At 37.9% G+C, this 24,762-nt stretch overlaps 1 protein-coding gene across 1 annotated transcript in view; it reads left to right on the forward strand.

Moving 5' to 3' along the window:
- Positions 1 to 3,568: 3,568 nt before the first annotated feature.
- ARHGAP42 (Rho GTPase activating protein 42) overlaps positions 3,569 to 24,762 on the forward strand; it is a 276,802-nt gene continuing 255,608 nt past the window's right edge. Inside the window, exon 1 of the mRNA XM_029957571.1 lies at positions 3,569 to 3,722. Coding sequence (XP_029813431.1) covers positions 3,569 to 3,722 — 154 coding nt within the window. The remainder of the gene's footprint in view (positions 3,723 to 24,762) is intronic.

A 24,762-nucleotide genomic window follows, 5' to 3' on the forward strand; every position in this document is an offset into this window, starting at 1 on the left:
AATTAACAAAAACAACTAGTAACAAAATAGAAAAACTATAATAATTACTATAATAAATGTTACGTGTCTGTCTTCTTCCTTGATGAGATGAAGTGAAGGATGACTTCGTGGAAGGAAGTGAAGGTAACTCTTGACCTTCTGATGATATGCCAGAAGGAGCATCATCTGCTTCCATACTGCAGTTGACCATGGGTAACTACAACCGCGGAAAGTTAAATTACAATTAAGGGCCGACTACTTAATAATAACTGAACAGTAACACTTATGAAGTACATATTAAGCACCAGGATTAAGTGCCAAAGTGCCAGACTGGATCTAGGTCAAGAAAAAAGTTATAGGCAGTTTACAAATATCATATATTAGCTTACTATCCCAAGTCACTATTATGCTCTCTAAAACAAAGCCTCACACATCCCATTTATTTCAGAATTAAGAAAACAAACAGAGACACACCTCTGTGCCAGTAGCCGTGCCAAAGAGTATGTCAGCCAATAATATTTATGAAACTCACATGCAGCTGACAGGCCCACATACTGTGAACTGGAAATTTTCAGAAAGGGTACATTTCAATCCATTAAAATTTCCTATGAACAAAAGTTTGCAGGTATAGACACTCTTTGATTTAGAAAGCCTGTTCTTTTAGAAAAGAATCTAGTTCGATTATTATGGTGGGGAAAAATAATACATAAAAACAACAGTTCAAAACTGACGGTAACTTCTCCTCTTTGCTCTGTTAATGTGGCATAAGAGAAAGCTTGACTAGCAGGTATAATTAAAGTATGAATCACAGGGAGAAGTCATGAGTAACCCCGAGAGCACCTATAGGGAAAAAATAGTCCATTATAACCTACTAAATTTAGACACTAAATGATGAAGGGTAGGAGGAAAAATCTTAATTCCATGTAAATGCAATTATGGGCCTGAATGGAAACACTGATAATGGCATTGATACATTATTGGTCAGGCATCTGTGTGAGGCTCTGTAACATAACATATTATGCTTAATGTATCATGGGTATTCATTCTTGATGTTTTTTATTCCTAGAATTGCTTGAGGTCTGGTACTTAGCTTTGCTTTATTTGCTTTTCCATATAAATCATTTCTTGAGTTAGAGCCTAATAATATAGATAGTTGGCATAAAACATGCAGTTACACATGCGAATGGTTAAATGATAACCCATATCTTAGAATCTAGAATAAATGTGTCCTGATATATAAGACTTTTGAAAAAATGAAAAATGACATCCAATAAATTAAATGCTACTTATCAAATACTGTTGATACATTTGAAAGAATTAATCACAGGATTTTTATTTAATGAAAAACAGGAAGAGATTGTTATACTTTATCCTATTTCATATCTCAGCAGTGTGAGATCGGATTCAGTGTGGCATCGGATTCAGTTGCTTGGAACAGCAATATGCAAAAGTTGAAAAAAAAATTTGTTAGGCCTGACTTATTTTTTTGTCTTTCAGGCTGTGTGATTAATATAAAATTGTCTCAGGTGAAAAACAGCCCCACTGCTTGGGCCACTCCATTAATTGACAAATGCCATTTTTGCCCACAATCTGACCCCACCTACCCAAATGAGGAGTATTTAACTGACAAACATAGGTTAGACACTGGAGTTAAAATGGCTCTAGTGATGACTGAACATTCTGCCAATATTTAGAGGCATAATGATATGAATATGATTGGAAGCCTTTTAAGTCCGATTTCCTTGCTCAGAAGAATTAATTTTATTTAAAAATTTTGTTTTAAGTTTATTTATTTATTTTGAGAAAGAGCTTGAGCAGGATAGGGGCAGAGAGAGAGAGAGGGAGAGAGAATCCAAGCAGGTTCTGCGCTGTCAGTGCAGAGCCCGGGAGGGGCTATGGCCTGGGAGATCATAATCTGAGTCCAACATTTACCTGACTGAGCCACCCAAGCACCCGTTTGGCTCAGAAGAATTTAAATCAAAGCCATTAAATACATTTTTACATCATCTTATCTTAGTTTAAGGTTTATGTGCTATTTTTAATGTTCATGTGTACTTCTTTAAAAAAAAATTGAAACTAAAAGTCTTGACAGTCTCTGAAACTTAATTGGGAAAAATGTAAAGTACATTAATGGAATTTTTCCCATGATCTGTAGAAGAGTTTTTTAAACAGATGGTTCAAATGGACAAAGCAATGAAAACACAGAAATTAAAAGCAGATCCTTAAGAGAAATAACTGAGTTCTCAGAAATGCTATGGATGATGGCAGGACTGGATGTAAGGCAGCACTTTGTTTTGCTGTCAAGGTTTGGAGAGAACAGGAATTTATTAGGTGATCCTCTATCTGAGAAAGGGTAACTGACTCTTGGTAGGAAATAACTCTTCATTTGGAACTCCAGCCAACTTCAACAATTTGAAAATCCTCATGCTTGTAGGATAATTCCATCCAGGTGCTAATAAATAGATATAGTATTGTGACTGTAGGTATTCTTCTAGAAGTAGGAGCACGTAAGTCCAAGGTACGTATCTGGGGGATGGAGATGATTTGAAATCTTTCCACCCTCATAGTGACTTGGAAAAACAACGAACGTTGAACGTTTTAATTTTCAGTATAAAAACTCTTGACTTTCTTAGATCAAGAAAGTGAGTAGTGGGAAAGAGGCAGGAAAACTTTAAATCGGTAATTTATACGTATTCAGTGGAAACGTGTGAAATAAAATCTAAACTAATGCTAGAAAGTAGCATCTTCCAACCGGGCTTCAAAATGATTTCTCAGGTTTTAAGCAAAGTTAAAGTTGGTTTCTCTCCCAGACAGTTTTAGGGAGTGGCTGGTGAGGGAGACGGTAGGGGAGTTACGTGGAGAGTCTGAGATCCTTCAGGGGTGTGGGGGATCCCAGAGTGTCGCCGTGGGGTAGTCAGCTCCAGGTGCCGGGGAGGAGGCAGAGTTGACGCCCCGAGCGAAGGCGTGAGCGCAACTGCGCGGAAGCCGAGCGCAGCCCGTGAGCCAAGTGCGGGCGGGTGGGTGGCGGCCGTGGGTGACTGGGAGAAGGGGCGGGGTCGCGCGGGGTGGGAAAGCGGCGGCAGGAGGAGGGTCTCCCAGCCCGGGCCCGATTTGCAAGCTCTCTGAGCCTGCGTCCGCAGAGGGGGAGGGCTTCCCTGGCCTGGCCGGAGCGGCTCACGCCACAAACGACTGTCAAGAGGCGAGGAGAGTGGAGGTGCCGGAAGTGTGCGCGCGCCGCGAGATAACTTTCCTGCTCTGGCCGCGGCCCGGAGCCTCAGCCGCCTCGCTGTTCGCAGCGACGATGCGCCCTGATGACAACGACCTGAGCGGACCCGCGCCTCGGCCCACTGCCAGAGTCTGCACATTCCTCGCCGCAGAGGAAGAAGACTGAGCCCGGAGGTGTCCGCGCGCCGCGGGAGTCGGGTGCAGGCGGCGCGGCGCTCGGGGCCCATTTCCTCTGCGCCGTCCCCTAGCGTTTGGCCCGTTCCCCGCGATCGCGCGTCCTCACCGCCGGCCGCGGTCGCCGGCTGTTCCCGCCCTCACCACCGGCCCGGACGTGCCCCCGGCAGCCACTGGTAGCGTCTGTGCCATGGGGCTGCCTACTCTGGAGTTCAGCGATTCCTACTTGGACAGCCCGGATTTCAGGGAGCGCCTGCAGTGTCACGAGATTGAGCTGGAGCGAACCAACAAGTTCATTAAGGAGCTCATTAAGGACGGCTCTCTGCTCATCGGGGCGCTGAGGAGTAAGTGGAGCGGGCAGGGGAGGGTGGAGCGCGCGCAGGGATGTGGCGAGTCCCCGCGGGGTGCGGGTCTGAGGGGTAGGATGGAGGACTCGGGCGTCTTTTGTTTGAATGGGTTCGGGACAAAAGCCGAAGAGCTCCCCTGCTGGTGGCCAACAAAGTTTGTTCTTAGGTGTTCGGTGCTTAAATACTTTCATGCCTACCGAGAAGGGCAGGCAAGTTCTCCACTGGACACATGCGTGGATCTTGAAATTGTTCAAAGTCCTCTTTCTGTATAACGCCCCCGGAAAAATGTTGGAGACTGTTGGTCCTTTGTTTGTTTGTTTGTTTGTTTGTAATTTTATTGTACCTAGTTTGAGCTCTGTTTAAAAAGTCCTGAAGGAGGGATTCAAGAGTTTAAGGCTAAAATGAAGATAGTTTAGTGATATTCAAAGAAAAGTATTAATTTCTTGTGTGTATCAGTTGCTATCAACTGGGCACCATCGATCGCAGAATTGGCTTTTTTAACAAAATAGGCATTCGTCATTCAGTAGGATGATGGAGATGATAGGAGACAGCACGGCACCGGCGGATTTAGTCTCTACCAGTTTTCTTGTGCATCTTAATTTTGGGTTTCTATTGTAAATCTGATGTTGGTCGAATCACTGGGGGTGAGAGTTCAGTGGTTAAAGGCCAACCAGACTTTCTGATGATTATATAAGAGTAAAAACTGCCTTTAGGCATTTCCCCCCACTTCCTTTTACGAGCAGATTTTCTTTACTCCCTCCTGAATTTGTTGGTTCTTCACTTTCAGTTACTAAGACCAAAGAAAGTCTTAGTAAAAGAAACTCCAGTTTCTCTTAGAGAAAATGGAGTGACTTAACTGATAAGGCTTAACTTGTTACCTTTCCCAGGAAGTATTTGCCTCTTAATGGAAGCTTCTGAAGGTTTTTGCTGCTGAAATGAAGCCCTGAATTCTCTGGCCTCTGATGGCTGGGTGAGCGAGGTATTTTCATAAGATGGAGAGCGTCTGGGGGATCTGGCAATCGCCAGGACAAATGTAGGGGAGCCATCATGGTGTGTGTCAGTTGGAAGGTCAGTAACAACATGATAGCATTGTGTGTGTGCCCAAAACTGAGACATTAGCATCTGATCTGTATTTTGAAGTATGTGTTAATGGTAAGGATAGAGTTTAGCAAAAATGTCTTGAAGTAAGTGTGCTCCCAAATCCTTTTCACTATCCCAAATGCTAAAACATTTACTTATTACTTGTGCTACTCAACTAGGGTGAAGAAAATACACTTATGCCTACATTCACTTAATTTCTGAATTTGAGGCTACTACTGATAAGAGTAGTTACTGATTTGTGAAAAAAATAATTTACCTGCATTTCTTTCCGTTCTGTACATACACAAATGTGAACTCTCCTTCCTTCTGGTTTGCAAATTCTGGTTGAGGTTTCAGGTCTAGCATCTTTGCATTTTAGCCTCTTCCAAAAGAGTTTCCCCAAGCGCTGAGTGAGGAGCTGACTCCTACCGGAGCTGCAAGGTGGTCTACAAGTGACATTTTCTCCTCGCTTTGCTGGGGAGATCAATTTTAGTGTTTCAAAAGTGGAAAACACTCCCAAAGCTGTGATAAAAGCCCTGAAATGCATGTTATTTTACTAGTAACAGTATGTACTTTATTATGATTTTTGAATCTAGTCTTGCAAAAATCAGGTGATTCCTATCCTAGGAAGTTGGTTTTTCCACGTATAAGTGAGGAATTCATGACAGTGTAAGTTCCATGAAAATGCAGAACCTGTCTCATTCATTTGGTCATAAGCACTTAAATATACAACCCGCTGTCTTTCTAGGATTCTTAGGTTTGCGATGAGAGTACAGTATTTCATTAACATTTGGTTATTATTTATATCATTATGGAAGGAAGACATTTTATTCCTTGTTGAAAGAGTTCCCAGCATCAGCTGCCAAATAGGGATTTGAAGAAGAGGGGCTCTTGAGGTCACATGATGGAACTGGTTTTTTCCCACCAAGCCACCTTCTGTCCCTTGGGAAGGATGCATTGAGGCTAGGCTGCACTGCTAAGTGCCAGATCTCTGAAGCTGCTCAGCTAGGGTAAAAGTGTGCCTACAGGACTTTGAAGCCTACTTACAGTTCTATCCCGGATCCTCCAAGAAGCCCTCCTTTCCCCAGTTCTGTCCCTTCTGTTTTTCTTTTCTGCCTGAGGAAGCCTTCACCTTCCCTAACTTTAAACTATGCCTTTCCATTCTCTGTACCTACTTTTTCAGTAAGTATATCCATTATCCACTTCAGTTTTATTTTTAGCACTTTGCTGTTATTTTCATTAATAATTAATGGTTTCTTAATATAGCTTTCCTGAGCTGACAGTCATCATCTAAGCATCTTATATTATTTTTAGCCTAGTTCATAGCTTTTCTGGTGAGAATTTTGGTATGGACTTTTGATAATACATATGTAACTGTTTCAGTAGGAGTCACATATCCTCTTTTTTTAATTAAAATAATTTTTATTGTTTATTTATTCTTGAGAGAGAGACAAGGAGTGATCAGGGGAAAGGCAGAGAGAGGGGGAGACACAGAATTCAAAGCAGGCTCCAGGTTATGAGCTGTCAACACAGAGGCTGATGTCAGGCTTGAACTCATGAACAGAGAGATCATGACCTGAGCCAAAGTTGGAGGCTTAACCCACTGAGCCACCCAGTTGCCCTAGGTAAGGAGTCACCTATGCTCTTTTACTTTTACTTCAGAATATACCTTTTGTGAGAATTACTTAAAGGGAAACTAACTACACAATGTCAGGCTGGGCATATTAGAAGGGGAGGCTGGTAGGTAGCATTCAGTGTCAATTACAGGAGTATTGTCAGTTACAGACCCCTAATAAAAGAATCTCAACGGGAGCGAGTCAGCAGTTATGGCCCCCAACAGGGAAAGACGTACATTGCATTTCCTATAAGAAATCAACTATTCCTGCAATTCGTCCAAAGAGAAAGCATCATCACTCTGAACTCTTTTGCTTTTCTCCAATACACTTTTGTTCAGAACAACCCCTCTCAACTTGATCCAACTTCTCCATAAAATAACATTCCTCTTCTTTGTTTTCTGGATTTACCTATGGTTTTGCGATAACTTGCTTTTGCAGGATTGCAGTTCTCTTATTTACGAATAAACCCATTTTTTGCTTGTAAAATAACTGGCAGTGTTATTTTTAAGGTTAATAATTTCTTTAGAATACCTTGCTTGATGGGATGATTTCAATTTTAAATAATATAAGTAGGATACTTAACACTTAAAAAATTGTTGCTTTTCATATTCACATTCACTTTAAGAAAAGGGATCACAGCTAATTAAGTGGATTGATATAGACCTGAATTTAAATTCTGGTGCTGTCAGGGGCACCTGGGTGACACAGTCAGTTAAAAGTGTGACTCTTGATCTCGGCTCAGGTCATGATCTCATGATTTGTGGGTTTGAGCCCCACATCAGGCTCTGTGCTGATCGTATGGAGCCTACTTGGGATTCTGTCTCTCCCTCTTTCTCTACCCCTCCCCCACTTCTGCCTGCACTCTCTCTCTCTCTCAAGTTAAATAAACTTTAAAAAATTTTACAAAAAGAAAAAAAAATTCTGGTCTGTCAAATGCTGTGTGATAATTGGCAAGTAACTAAACCTCTGTGAGCCCTATGTTTTTTTATATAATAAAGGAATATCTATGAATATCCTACCACCAGATTTATTGTTCATTTTGTTACATGTCATACAGCCATTTGGTGAGCAATATTTGAGAATATTTGACTCTGGAAAATTGAGTTTTAGTTCATGCTGTGACTCAAAATCCTCTACCCTTGTCATCAAATGTTATGCTATGAACTTTGTTCCTTTAACAGGTGTCAACCTTAAAACTTGAGTTGTGAAATCATAGGCTATTTTGCTTATTGATTTTCTTCTTTTATAGGTCATATTCAAATAATTACTTCAAAATGACTTTTTCACATGATGCCCCCTTTATATATACTTAATACTTTTGGATATTTAAGTAGAGCTTTGTCCTTGCAAGAATAGACTTCCCCTCCTTCCAGAAACAGAAGAGAGAAAAAAGGAATAGACAGAAATAGAAGTGTACTTATTTAATTGAATTATTGGGTGGGGAGAGCATATCAGCATTCTTTCCTCCACCTGCCCTGTGGCATCTTGGGGTCTTCCCTTCTTTCTTTTTTCTTTCTATTTTTCAATTAAGTTTTTAATTTTGATTCCAGTATAGTTAACGTACAGTGTTAGTTTTAGGTGTACAATATAGTGACTCAACAATTCGATACATTACTCAGTGCTGATTATGAGAAGTGTAGTCTGTAATGCCCACCACCTACTTCACACATGCCTCTCCTCCCTCTCTGGTAACCATCAGTTTGTTCTCTTTTTTTATGGAATATTTTTATGGAATATTATTAAACCATAAAAAAGAATGAAATCTTGCCATTTGCAACCGCATGGATGGAGTTAGAGGATATAAGGCAAAGTAAAATAAATGTCAGAGAAAGAAACATATGTGATTTCACCCATGTGGAGTTTAAGAATCAAAACAAACAATTTAAGAAACAAACTTTTTTCTTATTACTAGTGCTTTTGTTCATTGCCTTAAGGTGAAATTGGCCAGCCATCTTCTCTGCATTGTGGATAATGGTTCTCAAACTTCTATGTCTAGGCTTCTTTTAGAGAGGAAAAAAAGTGAGCAGACTCTAATATTAGATTCAGTTATTTACTACGGTAGTTAAATATATATAAGCACAAAACTAATGCTTATTCATACAATCTTAAAAGCAAATCAATTTATGAATTAAATAATAATAATGTGAAAACAATAAAAAAGCTTGCCAACTACATTTAATCTAATGGTTGATGATGATTTACTGAAATGAAATTTCCTATTATATAAAAACTGCTGATAGCATCTTGTATGTTGATGATTCATTTTCTCTTTGCTTTTACCAGTTGAAATTGCAGTTCTTCAAAACTGCTTGCCCAGATGATGGCCTTCTCTCTATCGGAAACTATTTAGTGGTCATAGTGCCTCTGTTCTTGAGGAGTAGTGCCTGGCATTAGTAATCCATGGCACAAATAAGAAGGGCACCTATTTGAGTGGTAGAGGTTGTTTGCTCCTAAGGTTAGATGTAAAATATGCAGTTAATGAAGACATTAGGACCTGAGGAAGAGGGAAGCATACAGTTTCTGGTGTCTACTGCCCTCCGTATTTCCAGACCTCAGTTTGAAGTAGGCTCCTATGGTACACTTGTGATCTGGGGATTAAGTAGTTGTTTACCCAGATGCAAAGGCTTCCTTGAGATGCTGTGAAAAGGTTGAGGGATCTCTGCCTTCTGCCTGCTGTGTGTCTCAAACTCACCTTAGCCTGGTTTCACATGTTTTTCCACTATTTTGTGTGTATGTTCTGGGCCCACTTTACTACTGGAGTTTTTGGTGACAAAGAGAAGCAGTGAAAAGAGAAGTATAAGAAGTTTGAGACTTTCTGTAGTTATATGCTATTTACTTGGCCATCCTTCAGCTTTTAGTAAAAATTGCTGTTGTTTTTGGCCACTTTTTGTATTTAAACTTGTACCTAGGTTTTATTTAGTTTAAATGGAACTCATTGCAGCCTCTTGTTTACCCTGCAAGAGCTCCTTCGCTGCTGCTTCTTTCTCTAGGGTTGTTTTGCTTGTTTAGCTGGGCAGTCTAATCAAAGGTATGGATGTGTAATTACGTCAACCATTCATTTGGTTCTCAAGTCATTAGAATTAGAGTTTAATGATCAGAAGTAACTGTATCTTTCAAATGAACTGTAATTAAATTTAGGAACTGGTAGATTAGGAATGTGGTGCTTTCAGGTTCTGCTTCAGAGATGTTGTAAGTAAAAGCAGTTACCCTTGTATTAATTTAAATGGCAGGCGTGGTGCTTATCAAAGTCGAAGTAATGTGGGCTGGCTGAGTATTTCCATTACTTCTCTTACGATGCTCAACATGAACTTAATGGGTACCTTTTTACATTGTCTTTTTTCTGCTGGATTTCCTTTTTCAGCAGGTAGTAATTTAGGGGCTGCCCTGTTTGAGGCCATGGAGTGAGTTAGTGGGAGAATGGCTAGCAGTAACCACCTTTTACACTGCTGCCTTTGACAGTTATGATCAGGGAACCCTGAGAGTGTAGAAAGCTGAGGTAACCACCAAAGTTTTAAGTCACTAAAAAGCTGGTTTAACAGATATTCTTTGAATTATTAGCCTAAAAGCACAATATTTATTGTGTTAGTGATGATATGTTAGTATTACTCAGATTATAAATAAAAAAATAATACAGTTTACATTCAGTATTGCTTTGGTGTGACTGCAATTTTAAGTAACAAATGCATAGAGAATGGCAAATCTTTTGGATTTATAAAGAGGAATATTAGACTAAAAATTTTAGACCATTAAGCCACATTTGGTAAATATGCAACAATGAAATGTTTATTATGGACAGTAAGAGGGGTTAGGGAAAGGGGGTTTATTTTGCCTTGAATCTCTTTCATGGAAATGGTTTCTTGCCAAAGCTGTGATGGCCACCTCTTTTGGCCCCAGCCATCCCTGCTGTCTAGATAGTAATTTCCACTCAGTCACCCTTCTAGGTAGGTGCCAGCCCCTCTGTAGTTCACGTGCCACCTACCAGCTGGCAGCTGCACCAACCGTCCTTTTTCCTCCAGCCTGCTGAACCTCTGCCTGGGGTCTAATAATACTGACATTATTAGGATCCCAGACTGTATCCCAGTCTATCTGGCTTCGTCAGCCAAGGACTTGCTACCTGCTTCTTGCTTGCTTTCATCCTGAAAATTAAAACCATTTGCGAAGCACTTGGCTGTCTAGCACATGCAATCTGTGCTTCATCTTTTGCAGCTGCCACACTCCGTTTTAATGGCTGGGCTTTGTCTAAGTGGAGAAATTTACATATTTGTTAATCTGAATGACCTTTCAAAGCAAAGGAAAAGGGGCGGGATGGTAACTGTACAATCATTACAAATGTAATTATATTAATAGTTTTGTCTTTGGCCAGGTGAATTTATTTATTTATATGTTTATTTATTTTTGAGAGAGAGACAGAGAGGGAATAGGGGAGGGGCAGAAGGAGAGGAAGAGAGAAGATGCAAAGCAGGCTTTGTGCTGACAGCAGAGAGCCCAATGTGGAGCTCAGACTTACTAACCTTGAGATCATGACCTGAGCCACGTCAGACGTTTAATCCACTGAGCTACCCTGGCCCCCCTGGCCAAGTGAATTTAAACTTTGGCCTGGATATTTCTGGCACTAGGGATCCTTCTCTAATACTCTGGGATATTTGGTTAATCAGAGTGTGTCATAGTTCATATCTGTAGTATTCTATTTTATTACCAAGAATCCAGTTACAATACTGAAGAAAGCGTTACCACAAAACACAGGTGTATATCACTCTGTGAGGAGTGTGATTTGCTTCAAAAAAAGTGAATTGTAGAATAGTAAGGTAATTTTTAGTAGCTGATAATCTGCCAGTTTTTTTTTTCAGCATTTTTCCTTTCCTGTAGAGGTATGCATGTATAAAAGAAAAAATATAATTTTCCTAGGATTTTTTATTTTTCATTTGAGAGTAATTCTTTTAATTTTGTTTTTCTATGGAACCTATTGAGAAAAGTCTAAAAACAAGACTGATGAAATCTTTGTAGATTATTTTATATTAATTATTAGAGACTTTTCAGTTCCAATATTTAGATTCTGTGATAAAGGTCTGTTGCTAATGGCATTTAAAAAATGTCAAAACATGACATTTTGTATGTTGTTGGTTTATCTCATTTGGGTGAATGTCAGCTACAATGGGTAGTGCTTTGTATTTTGTGAAGGATGGGGAAGCATCCTGGATGGGTTCTCAATGTCAGGTGGTATGAAAAGAAATCAGAAAAAATGCTGCATGTGTATAACCTTGCTGTATTAATAGAGTTCTCCCTGAACCTTGGCTTTACTCTGGGAAAAAGTTGGTAGACACACTATGACCCCTTTCATTTGGAAGTCAGACAGACTTCTCAGTAGCGGAATTTCTATGTTTCCTCACACAAATCTAAAGCCATACTGCCTCTTGTTTATGAAATTCATGCCAAATAGTATTCTCTTGTGTGTAAACACATAATTGGAGCTTATCCAGATGAAAGACCCAGCTTCAGTTTTCTCTTCAGTATACAGTAAAAGTAGTGATTTAATTTAGAAAACTGGTATGTGTTTGTGTGTGGAGGAGAGTGATAAGCTGCTAATAGAAACGAGTATTCAGTATGTATATTATCCCTTTCCAAGTGGAAGCTATGTAAGTTGATTTTACTTTGCCTTGGTGAGAATTTTCTCTTCTTCATTTATTTAACTTCCTTATTCCTCACAACATCTGAATGAAAGACGTGGCCCACAAAAGGAGATGGGAGGGGTGGTGATGGTGGCGAGAGTGGTGAACAAGGGGAAGCAAATTAAAATTGGTTGAGAAAAGAATTTAAATATTATGGTTTTTTAACTTGTGTCTGGCTTTGTGTATCTCCTATGAAAAATTTACTATTTGACATTAGAGCATTAAAGGAATAAGAAGGTAGCCTTCCAACTGTTGTAACAGTTGGGTTGTGCAAAATTTGAGGAAGATGGTTCCCATTAAAAACTATCAACAAAAGAGATAATAGGGGTTGACTTTTTTAGGGACATTTGGGGAAGACGTGGAAAAGCTGTGTACTCATGAAAAAATGATGTCAACTTAGGAGATAATAGAGAGGGACTTTTCAAGGCTTGTGTTGACTGCTTGTCAATCCTGTTTTTCCTTAGGTGACCCTTTCTAACATCATTAATTATTACTTCCTCTGGATCCCAGCTCCATCAGTGCACCGTTTTTCTTAGTATGTGATGTTGCTGAATTCCTCTTCCTTTTTTAGTTTATTTTCTCTCTCCTTCTCTTACATGTTGATAGTGTACAAGGATTCCTTCTTAGCCCTCATACTGTTTGCTTTCCTTGAGTGATTAACATGTCCTCCTGGGCTCTAGCCTTAACCTCATTTTCCTCAGCTCTGGACCTGGTTTTTAGCAGCATATCACCACATACTCTAGGGACCTGACTCAGTGGTGTATCAAAACAAGTTCTTCTGTGTTCTCCACATTATTCTCTTTTTGTTCTCATTTATTTCTTTGTTTATAACGTCATCCACCTGGTCATCTCATAAAGGAACATCTGAGTCATAACTCTTCCTATTTCCTTCTCTGGTTTTTAAACTCCAGGTTTTCATTCTCAGCAGATTAGGACATTTGGTTAGTAATTTTGTGCCCGTAGATACCCTAAATTAGATTTTCTCTGCCTATGTTTAAAAATAACATTTTTTAAAACTTAAAACAATAGACATTTATACTTTCGTAGTTCTGGGGGTTAGAAGTCTAAAATCAAGGTGTCAGCAGGGCTGTGCTCTCTGAAGGCTCTAGGGGAGGATTTTTCCTTGCCTTCTCTAGCTTTGGGTGTTGCCAATACAAGATGTTCCTTGGCTTGTAGATGTGTCACTCTAGTTCATGGCTGTGCAGTCAGATGGCATACCCCCTGTGTGTCTCTATTACATTCTACTTGTTCTTTCAAATACAAATTTCTAGATGCCAAGAATATCTGTATTCTGTCAGCTCTGACCACATTGTGGATGCTCTGATTGCTAAACATCAATCAATTTCATTTTAGTAAGAAGAGTATATAATATGGAGGAAGTTTTTGAATATCTGTTGCAATGAATGAGCTATGGAATGAGGACCACAAGTTGACTTTTTAATATTTTTTCCAACAGGCTTTATTTATAACTGCTCAAGCTTGGGTGCACTGATTTTTAGGACTGGAAATCCAGGGGGCAGCAGACAGCAGTAGGAATTACAGCTGTATTCTAGTCCTGGTGCTGCTGCTAACTAGTGACATTGGTACAAGCCACTCGTCTCAATTGTTTGTCATCAAAAATGGAATTCACATTTGCTCTATATTTCTGTAGGCTTTTTGTGTGGGCCTTGGAAATAATGCATAATAATAGAAACATGTAACATTATTTTCATTTATCTTAGGTAGGATCACTGTGATCCTAATAATTTCTGGGTTTTTTTTTTCAAGACTACATGTAACACATCATATTCTTGTCAACATTATTACCATATGCTGTAGAAATGAGATTTTTAAAGTGGAAATGCTTTAGTTGGATGTTAAAGGGTGGGCTTATTTGTCTCCCAAATTAAATCTATTTGTTAGGAAATTATTTTAAGATGTGGCATGGTTTTGGTTACCTTTTTTCTTTTAAACAAGTATTTGCTATCGTCTGGGAACCAAGAAAGCATTAGGTTGGCATTTAGGGATTGCGAATAGACAGCATAGATGTTGAGACGTCATGGGCATATCTGCTGGTGCTTTATTTATGCTGGATCAAGTCAATGGTTTATAAAAGTTATTTAAATGATGGTCACAACTTGTACTTCTCAGAAGTGAAATAGATCGCTGGGCAATTTCACAAAATAAAATAGGCCAAACTGCATGTAAGAGATATTTTTTTCACATTGGTTTCTGTACGGAAGGCAGATAGGGGCTTAGAAAAGCACTTACCTGGGTGTTTCTTATGCTACACGGATGTTTTGTAAATATAATACTGTTTGAGGTGAGATCATTCTAGTGGTTGATGAGATTGGTGGAACATTGCTGGAGGGTCTTGAGGGCAGGGAATTATGGGAAAAAAGATATTTCATTAAGAATTGAAGTGGAGATTTAATTGGCTTTGTGAGAAAACTGAATTGAGCCTCTTAGCTAGTTGGTTAAGGAAAGGTGGTATTACTGAATTGGTGTCAGAATCACCAGGAGAGGCTACTTGGTACCATGAGGACAAAACAGATCATTTAAAACAACAAAAACAATTTCTTAAGGGATCTATGAATTTAAGCGGAGGTTGGCCCTGGAGTTGGGGGTAGTTGGGAGCATAGACTTCAGGGACAGTTTGCGAAGTGAAGCAGGGGCTGGAAAAAGCCAGTCTCTTTGGAGTTACAGAAAGAAAATGGAGACTATTATTAATCCTGAAAAAGAAGTAGCAGTGAGTGAGTGAGAGTAATAAATAGCCTCCAGGTTTGCCAGGTTTAAACTCTGTTGGGTGCATGTCCTTTTCTTCCCATTTTTTTCGTTGGTTCCTGAGACACCTCTGATGGAAACTAGAGTTCTGTGGATTTTCACAGCGGGCTGGCTGTGATGTTTTGTGACACCCACTGAAGAGAAGGGATGAAAGAGGATGAACAAGGGTGTGGAACCAAGATGTGAGATACTTAAAATGTGCATCATGGTGATTTGGTATCTGTGCATTGTGAATGGACTCCTGCCAGTTAGTTAATGAACACATTATCGATCACCTAACATATTTATCCTTTTTTGGTGAGAACATTTAAGTTCAACTGTCTTAGTAAATTTCAGTGATATAAAACAGTATTATTGACTGTAGTCACTATGTTTTAAGTTAGATCCTCGTCTCTAATTCATCTTAAAGCTGCAAGTTTGTATCCTTTACCAACTTCTTCCTATTTCTCCTAACTCCCAGCCCCTGGAAGCTACCAATCTTCTTTCTTTTTATGAGTTTGCTTTATTTATTTATTTTTTTTGATTCCACATATAAGTGATACCATACTGTATTTGTCCTTCTCTGACTTATTCTACTTAGCATAATACCCTCACAGTCCATCCAAATTGTCACAAATCGCAAGATTTCCTTTTTTCTCATGGCTGAATAATATTCCATTGTATATATACACCACTTCTTCTTTATTCATTTATGTTTTGGTGGATACTTTTTTCTATATCTTAGCTATTGTGAATAAAACTGCAGTGGACATGCTAGTACAAATATCTCTTCAATATTCTGTTTTCATTTTCTTTGGATATATACCCAGCAGTGGGTGTGTTGGATCATATGGTAGTTCTATTTTTAATTTTTTGAGAAACCTCCATACTATTTCCATAGTGGCTGAACCATTTATATTCCTGCTAACAGTGTAGAAGGGTTCCCTTTCCTCCACATCCTTTCCAACACTTATTATCTTTTTGATGATAGCCATTTTAACAGGTAGGAGGTGACACCTCATTGTGGTTTTGATTTGCATTTCCGTGATGATAAGTGATGTTGAATGCCTTTGATGTGTCTTTTGGCTGTGTGTCTACTTTGCAAAAATGTCTGTTCAGGTCCTCTGCCCATTTTTTATCAGATTGTTTATTTGCTATTAAGTTGTATGAGTTCTTTATATATTTTGGAGCCACAGTCTAATTTTAGAATAGTTTCATTGCCCTAAAAGAAATCCTGTAACCCATTATCTCTTTTCCCTAGCTCCTGGCACCTGTTACTAATATACTTTGGTTCTGTAGATTAGCCTGTACTGAACTGTTTTTATATAAATGGATATGATGGAATCTATGGCCATTTACACCTGACTTTTTTCACTTAGCATATTTTCAAGGTTCATTCATATTTTAGTATGTACTGTTACTTTATTCCTTTTTATTGCCAAATATTCAATTGTATGATTATACCACACATTTTGTTTATCCAATTATTAGTTGAAGGACATTTTCGTATTCTTTACTACTATTATTATTGCTATTATTAATAATGCTACAAGCATTCATGTACCTGTTTTGTGTGGGCATATGTTTTCATTCTCTTGCATATATCCCTGGGCATGGAATTATTGGGTCAAATGATAACTTTGTGTTACAACTCCTTTATATATAGAAGCTTAGTAGGATTATAGGCATTTATATTACATTCTTTATGATAGAAAGCAGTTTGAGAGTTAAATGTGTATTTAAGGCAAAGTTATAATTTCCCATAGCAAATTCAGATATGACCTTTTTTTTTTGTTAGAGAAAACAGAATCACTTGGATGATATTTAAGGAGGAAACATTTCCATGTTCTTTTAATTTTCATTATACATCGGTAAGTATTCAGAAATCTCATAATATAAATATAGGGCAATGGTGATTTTTACATAGATGCAAAGAGTGGCAAGAGGAATGGAAAGGATAAAAGGGGAAAATGCAGACTTCACAGTGTAATGGGCCAGGAGAGATGTGAAGAAGAGAGAATGGAACATTAACTTACATATTCATTAAGCCTATTTATTTAAAGTTTATGTGCACTGTCAACACAGAGCCTGTTGTGGGGCTCAAACTCATGAACTATGAGATCATGAGTTGAGTTGAAATCAAGAGTTGGATGCTTGACTGACTGAGCCACCCAGGTGCCCCTCATTCAGCATATTTATTAGCACTTGATATATGTCAGTCACTGTTCTGGGCCCTTGGAAGTACAGAACAGAGGTCCAGCTTTTCTGGGTTTGCCTTTACTTAGGGCATGCTGGTGATAATGTATGGTGTGTGTGTGTTGTTACTGTTTGGTGCTAGGACCTAGAAGGTACCTTGTGTACTTTTTTTAATTTAAAAAATTTTTAATGTTTTTTTAAATTAATTTTTGAGAGACAGAGAGAGACAGCGCGAGCAGGGTAGGGTCAGAGAGAGAGGGAGACACAGAATCTGAAGCAGGCTTCAAGCTCTGAGCTAGCTGTCAGCACAGAGCCCGATGTGGGGCTCTAATCCACGAACCGTGAGATCATGACCTGAGCCAAAGCCAGATGGATGCTTAACCAACTGAGCCACCCAGGTGCCCCTTGTGTACCTTTTATTTCCTCAGATAGCCCTTCTCTGTTACCCAGGGCAGCTTGTGCATATCAACTTGTACATAACAGTCAACAGCGTAGGGATCTCATATGAGAATGTATGTCCATTATTCATTCTTCCATTCTTCATTCTACACACACACACACACACACACACACACACACACACACACACATTATGTACAGTTAGTACGTACGTGTCATTAAGTCTCTCTTAAACTCTTGTTTCCTCATTTCACAATGGGGATGATAATAATAGCACCTACTTTTTCATGAGGGTTTCACTGTTATTGTAAACTATACTTAGCCTAGAGCTTGGTACGTAGAAATTAGCAATGGCTGCTATTATAATCATGGTGCTATTTTTTTAACAGATAAAAATGAAGTAACCTCAATGGTAAAAAATATTTAAAGTGCCTTTCATGATGATAAACTTTATTTTATTTAGCTTCCCATGTCTATATCAACACACTTAAAAATATAAATACAGTCGTAATATGTATACCATTATATATTTATATACAAACTTATACCATTATTTCAAATATTTTTCTTGCTTCATTTTTTTACTATTAGCGTATTTATGACTAAAAATGCTCAGATTGAAGGTGTATTTATGTGTAAGTAATTTAAAGCAGTCAACATGGTAAACCTAAGTAAAACCAGAGTAGGATACATTTTGAGTAAAGAAACATCTGCAGTTTGCTACAATTCACCCAAAGGAAATTGGATCATGTATCAGCTATGTGATCGAATAAGACTTTCATCTTTTAAAGAAATTTCCCTGCCTAAAATTTATATTCATCTGTTATTCTGAGATGAAGCCTCTGGTATATACATTGTGACATGGAGTTTGCTGAACCTCAGCAAACTCTGTTACTGGAGTGCAGCTGCTGTATCTGCTGGAATTTAACTAGAAATCAGAAACAACTATTTTTAAAACTTCAGGCTCACACGTTTTAGATTGCTTCTTTTCCTTAATGTGGACAGTTTATCAGTTTGTGCGTGTTTCTTTTCAGGTTCTCAGTTACTAGTCTTTTGGAATTACAAATCACTTTATCTTTTATAAACAATGTACTTTTATAAAGGAGTTACTTACTGAATAAATGTGAGAGGAGAAACTAGTTCCTTAGGGTATTTTTTGGCTTTTGACTCTTTCTGACCATTTGTTCTATTTATCTCCATTGTCCCACTAGGCCCTTCAAATTCTACATATGCACACACTCCTATCCCAGATTCTCCTAACTGTGGTCTGTGTCTCATTCTTTATGTTCAGTACTCTGTCGGGTACATATTTATTGACAGGTAACTGTTGAATACATGACTGTGTTGACTTTGTGAAAACTTAACACTGAAATATTCTAACGCTTAGGATATATGTGGTCATAGTTTTATGACCTGTTGCTTACTTGACCATCCCATTCCTTGATTCCTGAACCATCTGCCTGGGCTTCTTTGGAGCCATATATATTCCTTTACCAATTTTTTCATTGATTTTCCAACTTTTTCTTCTTAGTCTTCCAGAGTTCCTTCACCTCTTCCTTTCTCTTGAATGTAGGTGCTCATATTGTCCAATGATAACATTTTCTCAGTTGATGTAAGTTGGTGATAAATATTTATCCGTAACCAAATGGTTAATATATGTAGATAAATGGAGGAAGTAGGTGGTTAGGAAGTCATCAGATCAGTCACCACTAGATACAGAAAGTTGATAAGGCAATATAGCTGTTACCCTTTATGAGGAGTCAGAGAAATGCAAATGAATATAAAGTATCCATTTTTATCTATTAACATTGCTAAAAGATTTTTTAAATGCCTTTTTATTAGGGTTACTAAGACTCTTACCTCTCAAATGCTGCTGGTAGCATTGTAAGTTAGTAGTATGTGTCAAGGACTGATAACAGTGATCCCAATTATGGTCCTTTTTCTGCATCAGGTGATACTGATTTCCTACCCAGCATCTGTGCCCTTTCATTCATTCTGTAATGATGTGCAGTTTGTTCAGCAACTTAAACCTCCCCCAGGTCAGGGATAAATCCTGATTAGTTGAGTCACTCATTGTAACTCATTTCCCCTTGCTAAGGATGACCAATCCATTATAACAATTCTCTGTAAATAATTTGATAGTGATTTTCTTAATTTATAGTCTTCACATCTTTTCCCTACTTGCTTTCCCATCTTCCAGTTTCTGGCTATTTAATTTGCTTTCTCTTTTATCCAGTTATTTTTGAGCACTTTCTCTTTTCATTCCTTTAAAAATGGCATATCAAGGCTATCATAAAATGTACCTATCCAGATTTGGGCTGTTCTGTTTGCGTGTGATAAGCATGCTGTTTTCATGGACAAATCAATTATGCCTAGTGTTTTGTTATAACATAACTAGTATTAATACTATAGGTTATTGTTCTGTTGTCTAGGAGAACTCACCTTTAGCGAGTTTGATTTCTTTTTTAATATTAGATGCAACTATTAGATGCAAATAACATCCTGTGAAAATATGATCTTACTGTCTTTGAGGTAAGATATTGAGGGCAGACAAGTGAGGGCTAAAAGGAGAAAGCTTGAGACTCAGATCATGAAATAGAAGTCACTGTCTGGTCAGGCTTGGTATCAGTAAGACCAGCCTGGGCATAGATCCTGACCATGTGACCCGATGTACAACCTTGAGTGAGGCCTGGGCTTTCTTTGAGGCTGTTGCCTCTACTTTAAATCGGAGATCACTTCCTTTGACCCACAAATTTATTATCATAATTGAATCAATTCTTTTATAGCATCAAGCATTGTGCTAGGAATATTCTAAGGTAAAAGATTAAAAAATGATAATATGATTTTTCTTTAATATCTCCTAAAATATTTGAAAATTATAAAGCATTTAGTTGAGAGGAATTTGGTATAATAAGACATCAGCTATTTACTGGCTGTACTTTAGGGATTTCTTTAGGGAATCTGCAAAAATATGTTTCTTTGGAAGTATTACTCTAAGTGATCTGCTGTATTCGTTGCCTTTCCATGCCAAGCTTAAATGTGAGCAAATTTGTTTTCATTCTGTTTATTTTGGCAACCCATGGGTTTGTATTTTTAACATGAATTGAATTTTATTTATTAGTCATTCTTTCTAACAAAACTGTTATGTCACAATTGTCATATCTATTCTCTTTTTTAATGAAAAAGAAAGGATAATCTAAGGCAAGAATGTTGGCTAATGGACTCTGTCTGGCCACTCTGACAGATATGGTTTTGCAATATGGTATCAGTATCCTGTGTTTTCTGTTATTTAAATCATGACTAACCATAGTAGGCAGAGTGATGCAGAGAGTTCTGAAATCCTATTTTTGTGTTAATGGGCAGAATCTATTTAGCAGAGGTTTTAAATGATCTAAGGACTGAAATGTTTGTTTAAATAAGATTAAAATGTATTTACCTATGAAGTCAGTTCTTAAATGCTACAGTGTGAAAGTTTTTGTTAATGGCGTTTCATATCCCTAAATCTGCTAAACTTTATAAAAACACTTTTAAATGATGAACAGTGAATTGAATTCTATATTCATTTTTATATAAAACTTACATATTATTGTATGTATTCTTATGTGTGTTATATTTGACATAAATTTACTGCCGTTTGAAGCAGACATTTCCATTAACCTATACTTAAAAAGTTGATGGGGTCGTTTATCTTTCTTCCACTACCAGTATAGAAGGACATTTTAAAATTTTGGTGTTAAAGGAATTTTGGTGAATAGATGTGAGAGCCACCTCTCTGACATCTGGAGGTGGTTCTTGGGCTTGATGAAGAGGTAGTAACTATGAAAGAAGAGAAGAGATACCTGGCTAGGATTCTCAGATTTTTTTCCCCTGGTCAAGTTGAACGATAGACAGACCTAAAGAATTCTTACTTAGCTTTGACTTTGGGTCCCAAATTAATTATACCCTTGTGCAATCTTGTTAACTCTTTTTTCTCTTTTTTTTAAGAGAGTAGAGGGATTGAGTAAGAGTGAGTGTGAGTGGAGGAGTGGGGGTGGGGAAAAAGAGAGGAAGAGAGAGAGAAAGAAATGAGAAAGGATCTCAAGCAGGCTCCACATTCAGTGCTGAGCCTGATACAGGGCTCAATCCCATGACCCTGAGATCATGATTTGAGCCAAATCAAGAGTCGACCTTCAACTGGCCTAGCCACCGAGGCACCCCATTCTTGTTAACTCTTGTCTCCAGTTGGAAAATATGGGAACTAACTTTCTTCTTTCTGACCTTAAATGTATGGGGCTGTGACAAGATGAAAACATGGTGGAAGTAATAATATGCCTTTGAGGGGAATCTGCCTCACCATTCCATTTTCTGGTCTACATAACTTCTTGTTTGGGAACATGTTTATCTGAAGATGGTAACAAGAATAAGCAATGTGTTTCCTTATGGCTCTAGGTATAAGTTTCTTCTGATTTATTAGTAAATCGCTTTTCATTTTCACTACTGCTGGCCATTTTTAACAGTATTTTTTTTTTAAGCCATCATGAAAGGGATAACAAAATACCAATACAAGGAAAGCTAAATTTTAGTAGGATTTACCTAGTATCTACCTGGAAAAATACAACCTCTATAACAGTTGTTAGGGAACTTATAAGAGTCAGGAAGCAGTAATTCCTGTTCTTGAAAAGCTGACAAACCAAACAGAACACACTATGTGAAAAGAACTAAAGTGGACGGTTTTAAATGGAAGAAAGGTCACTAGAGGAATTGCAGCTGGCATATGTTGGAGGGTGATGTCCACAGATTGGATGAATGCAGGAAGAGAGTCTAGCAGTACAGGACAGCATAGGCAAAAGCACTGAAGCAGACATGAATTACCCTGTGACTGAGATGACAGATTGGTTTCTTCTACTAAAGAAAGCAATTAACAAATAAGAAATGAGAAGGGAACTGGGAAATGGGTACTGTGAATGTCTTTGAAAGTTAACCTAAACTAACAGAGTACATATACTAGATATAAGCTTCATGGGTACCTGTAACTATCCTGTATTTTGACTTACTGTGGTTTTTGTCTCTTGAATTATATGGAGTCTTCGGGTGGTGTGGAGTCATTACATGTTGAATATGGGCCATGAACAGCAATGCAGCACATACCAGTGTGTACATTTTAGTTAAAACCTGTTGGTTCATTACAAAGGATGTTTTTAAGCTTAGATGACTACAACACCAGAATTTAATTATAAATAAGTAAATGGAAAAAGTTAACGGTTCCCGGGTCAAAGAAATGCTGTAGGTAATTATTGAAGATAATAAAATTGAGTACTTAACTCAAGAAATAAGCCAAGGGAAGTTTTCTGGTTAGTGAATTTACTAATTATTAATTTCTAAAGTATTAGTTTTTTCTCCTGACTGACTTTCATGTCTATTATATGAAATAGAACTGTATTTTTATGCTTTTATGCCATTTGGGGTTAAAGCATGTTTCATTGGGGTAAGATAATGTTGAGTTTCATCATAAAAATGCACCCAAAAAATAGAAATTTAGCACAGAGTTTTATTTTCTTGGAGGTCAATCTGCAAGTAAGAAAGAAGTTATTTTAATTATTATTTTTTTATAAGTCTTGTAAGAAATCCCAGGAAGTATAAGAAAGTCCCCCTCCCCGCCCCTTTTTTAAAAAGCCATCTTCAGGTTATTTTGGGAATGAATGTGGTGACAGGAGCATAAAGACATTAAATATAAGCAAAGAGAAAGACAATGGGTTTCATTCCTGGATGAGCTCTTGAGGAATGTAGAGCTACAGAATTAAGTATTTATTGAGGGAATTCAGCAGCTTAGACATCTTTGAATAACACATATCATCATCTGAGAATGATTCTGGGTTATATAGAGGGCAAGTTCAAAAAAGGAAACCATGGATAAGTAATCTTGGGTTTTGTTTCATACAAGTAGAGAAGGAAAAATAATCTGAGCTTGATGTGGATTTAGTGTTTACTCTTCACATGAGCTGCCCTGAGTGTTATCTTGGCACTCATGTTCACTCATGTAGAATATTATATATTCACATATTCCAATGATTATCATTCTGTGAGGGTGGTGATCCTTGAGGTTTCTTAAAATTGAAAATTTTGTGAGTTGTACTAGTATTAGGAAAAGATAGAAGAAATAAAACAGGACAGTATATTGAATGTTTCAAGGGAAAATATTGTTTAATGAAACTTATTTCTGTTTTATAAGTACACATGGATGGGTTGATAACATTATTAGTTCTTATTGTGAGTCATGGTCAAAAATGTAACAAAAATCACACTATTTTTATAAAAAATGTAAAAAAGAAAAAAAAAGGTACACTATTTAATGAGTGAAGTTGTATCTGTCCAGCATATATGTGGTGAGACCTAATTAAGTTTTGTTTGTGGAGGTAAGTGGGCTGAGCATTGGAGAAGAGCAATTCTCTGGTGCCACAGACATGTTGAGGTTGCACGCAGTGTTCTTGGCAAATTGCACAAGCTATGGATCCTGTGAAGCTCTTCAAAATAGGTCCTGGTCAATTCCAGTGTAAATAGCTCTTGAAAGTGGTTATAGCCACTGTTACCTAGCAACTGACATTAAAGTCAAGAAAGAGCATTTATATAGTTCCCTTTTTTTTCTGAGATAGTTTATTTTTTATATTATATTCTTTATTAAAATTTTTTTTTGAAAATAAAACTTACTGTGAAGTTAGCTGACATACTTTATATTCAGTGTGCTCTTGGTTTCAGGGGTAGATCCCATGATTCATTGCTTACATACAACACCCAGTGCTCATCCCAAGAAGAGCCCTCCTCAGTGCCCATCACCCATTTCCCCCTCTTTCCCATCCCCCTGCCCATCAACACTCAGTTTGTTCTCTGTATTTAACAGTCTCTTATGGGTTTGCCTCCCTCTCTGAAACTATTTTTTCCCCTTCCCTTCCCCTATGGTCTTCTGTTAAGTTTCTCAAGTTCCACATGAGTGAAAACTATGATATCTGTCTTTCTCTGACTGACATTTCATTTAGCATAATACCCTCTAGTTCCATCCATATTATTGAAAATGGCAGGATTTCATTTTTTTCCTTGCCAAGGAGTGTTCCATTGTATATATAAACCACATCTTCATCCATTCATCAGTAGATGGACATTTGGGCTCTTCTCATGATTTGGCTATTGTTGAAAGCACTGCTGTAAACATTGGGGTACAAGTGCCCCTATGAATCAGCATCCCTGTATTCTTTGGATAAATTCCTAGTAGTGCTACTGCTGGGTCATAGGGTAGTTCTATTTTTAAGTTTTTGAGGAACCTCCACACTGGTTTCCAGAATGGCTACACCAGTTTGCACTACCACC

The sequence above is a fragment of the Suricata suricatta genome, chromosome 11, assembly GCF_006229205.1.
Source record: "Suricata suricatta isolate VVHF042 chromosome 11, meerkat_22Aug2017_6uvM2_HiC, whole genome shotgun sequence".
NCBI classification, from domain to species: Eukaryota; Metazoa; Chordata; class Mammalia; order Carnivora; family Herpestidae; genus Suricata; species Suricata suricatta.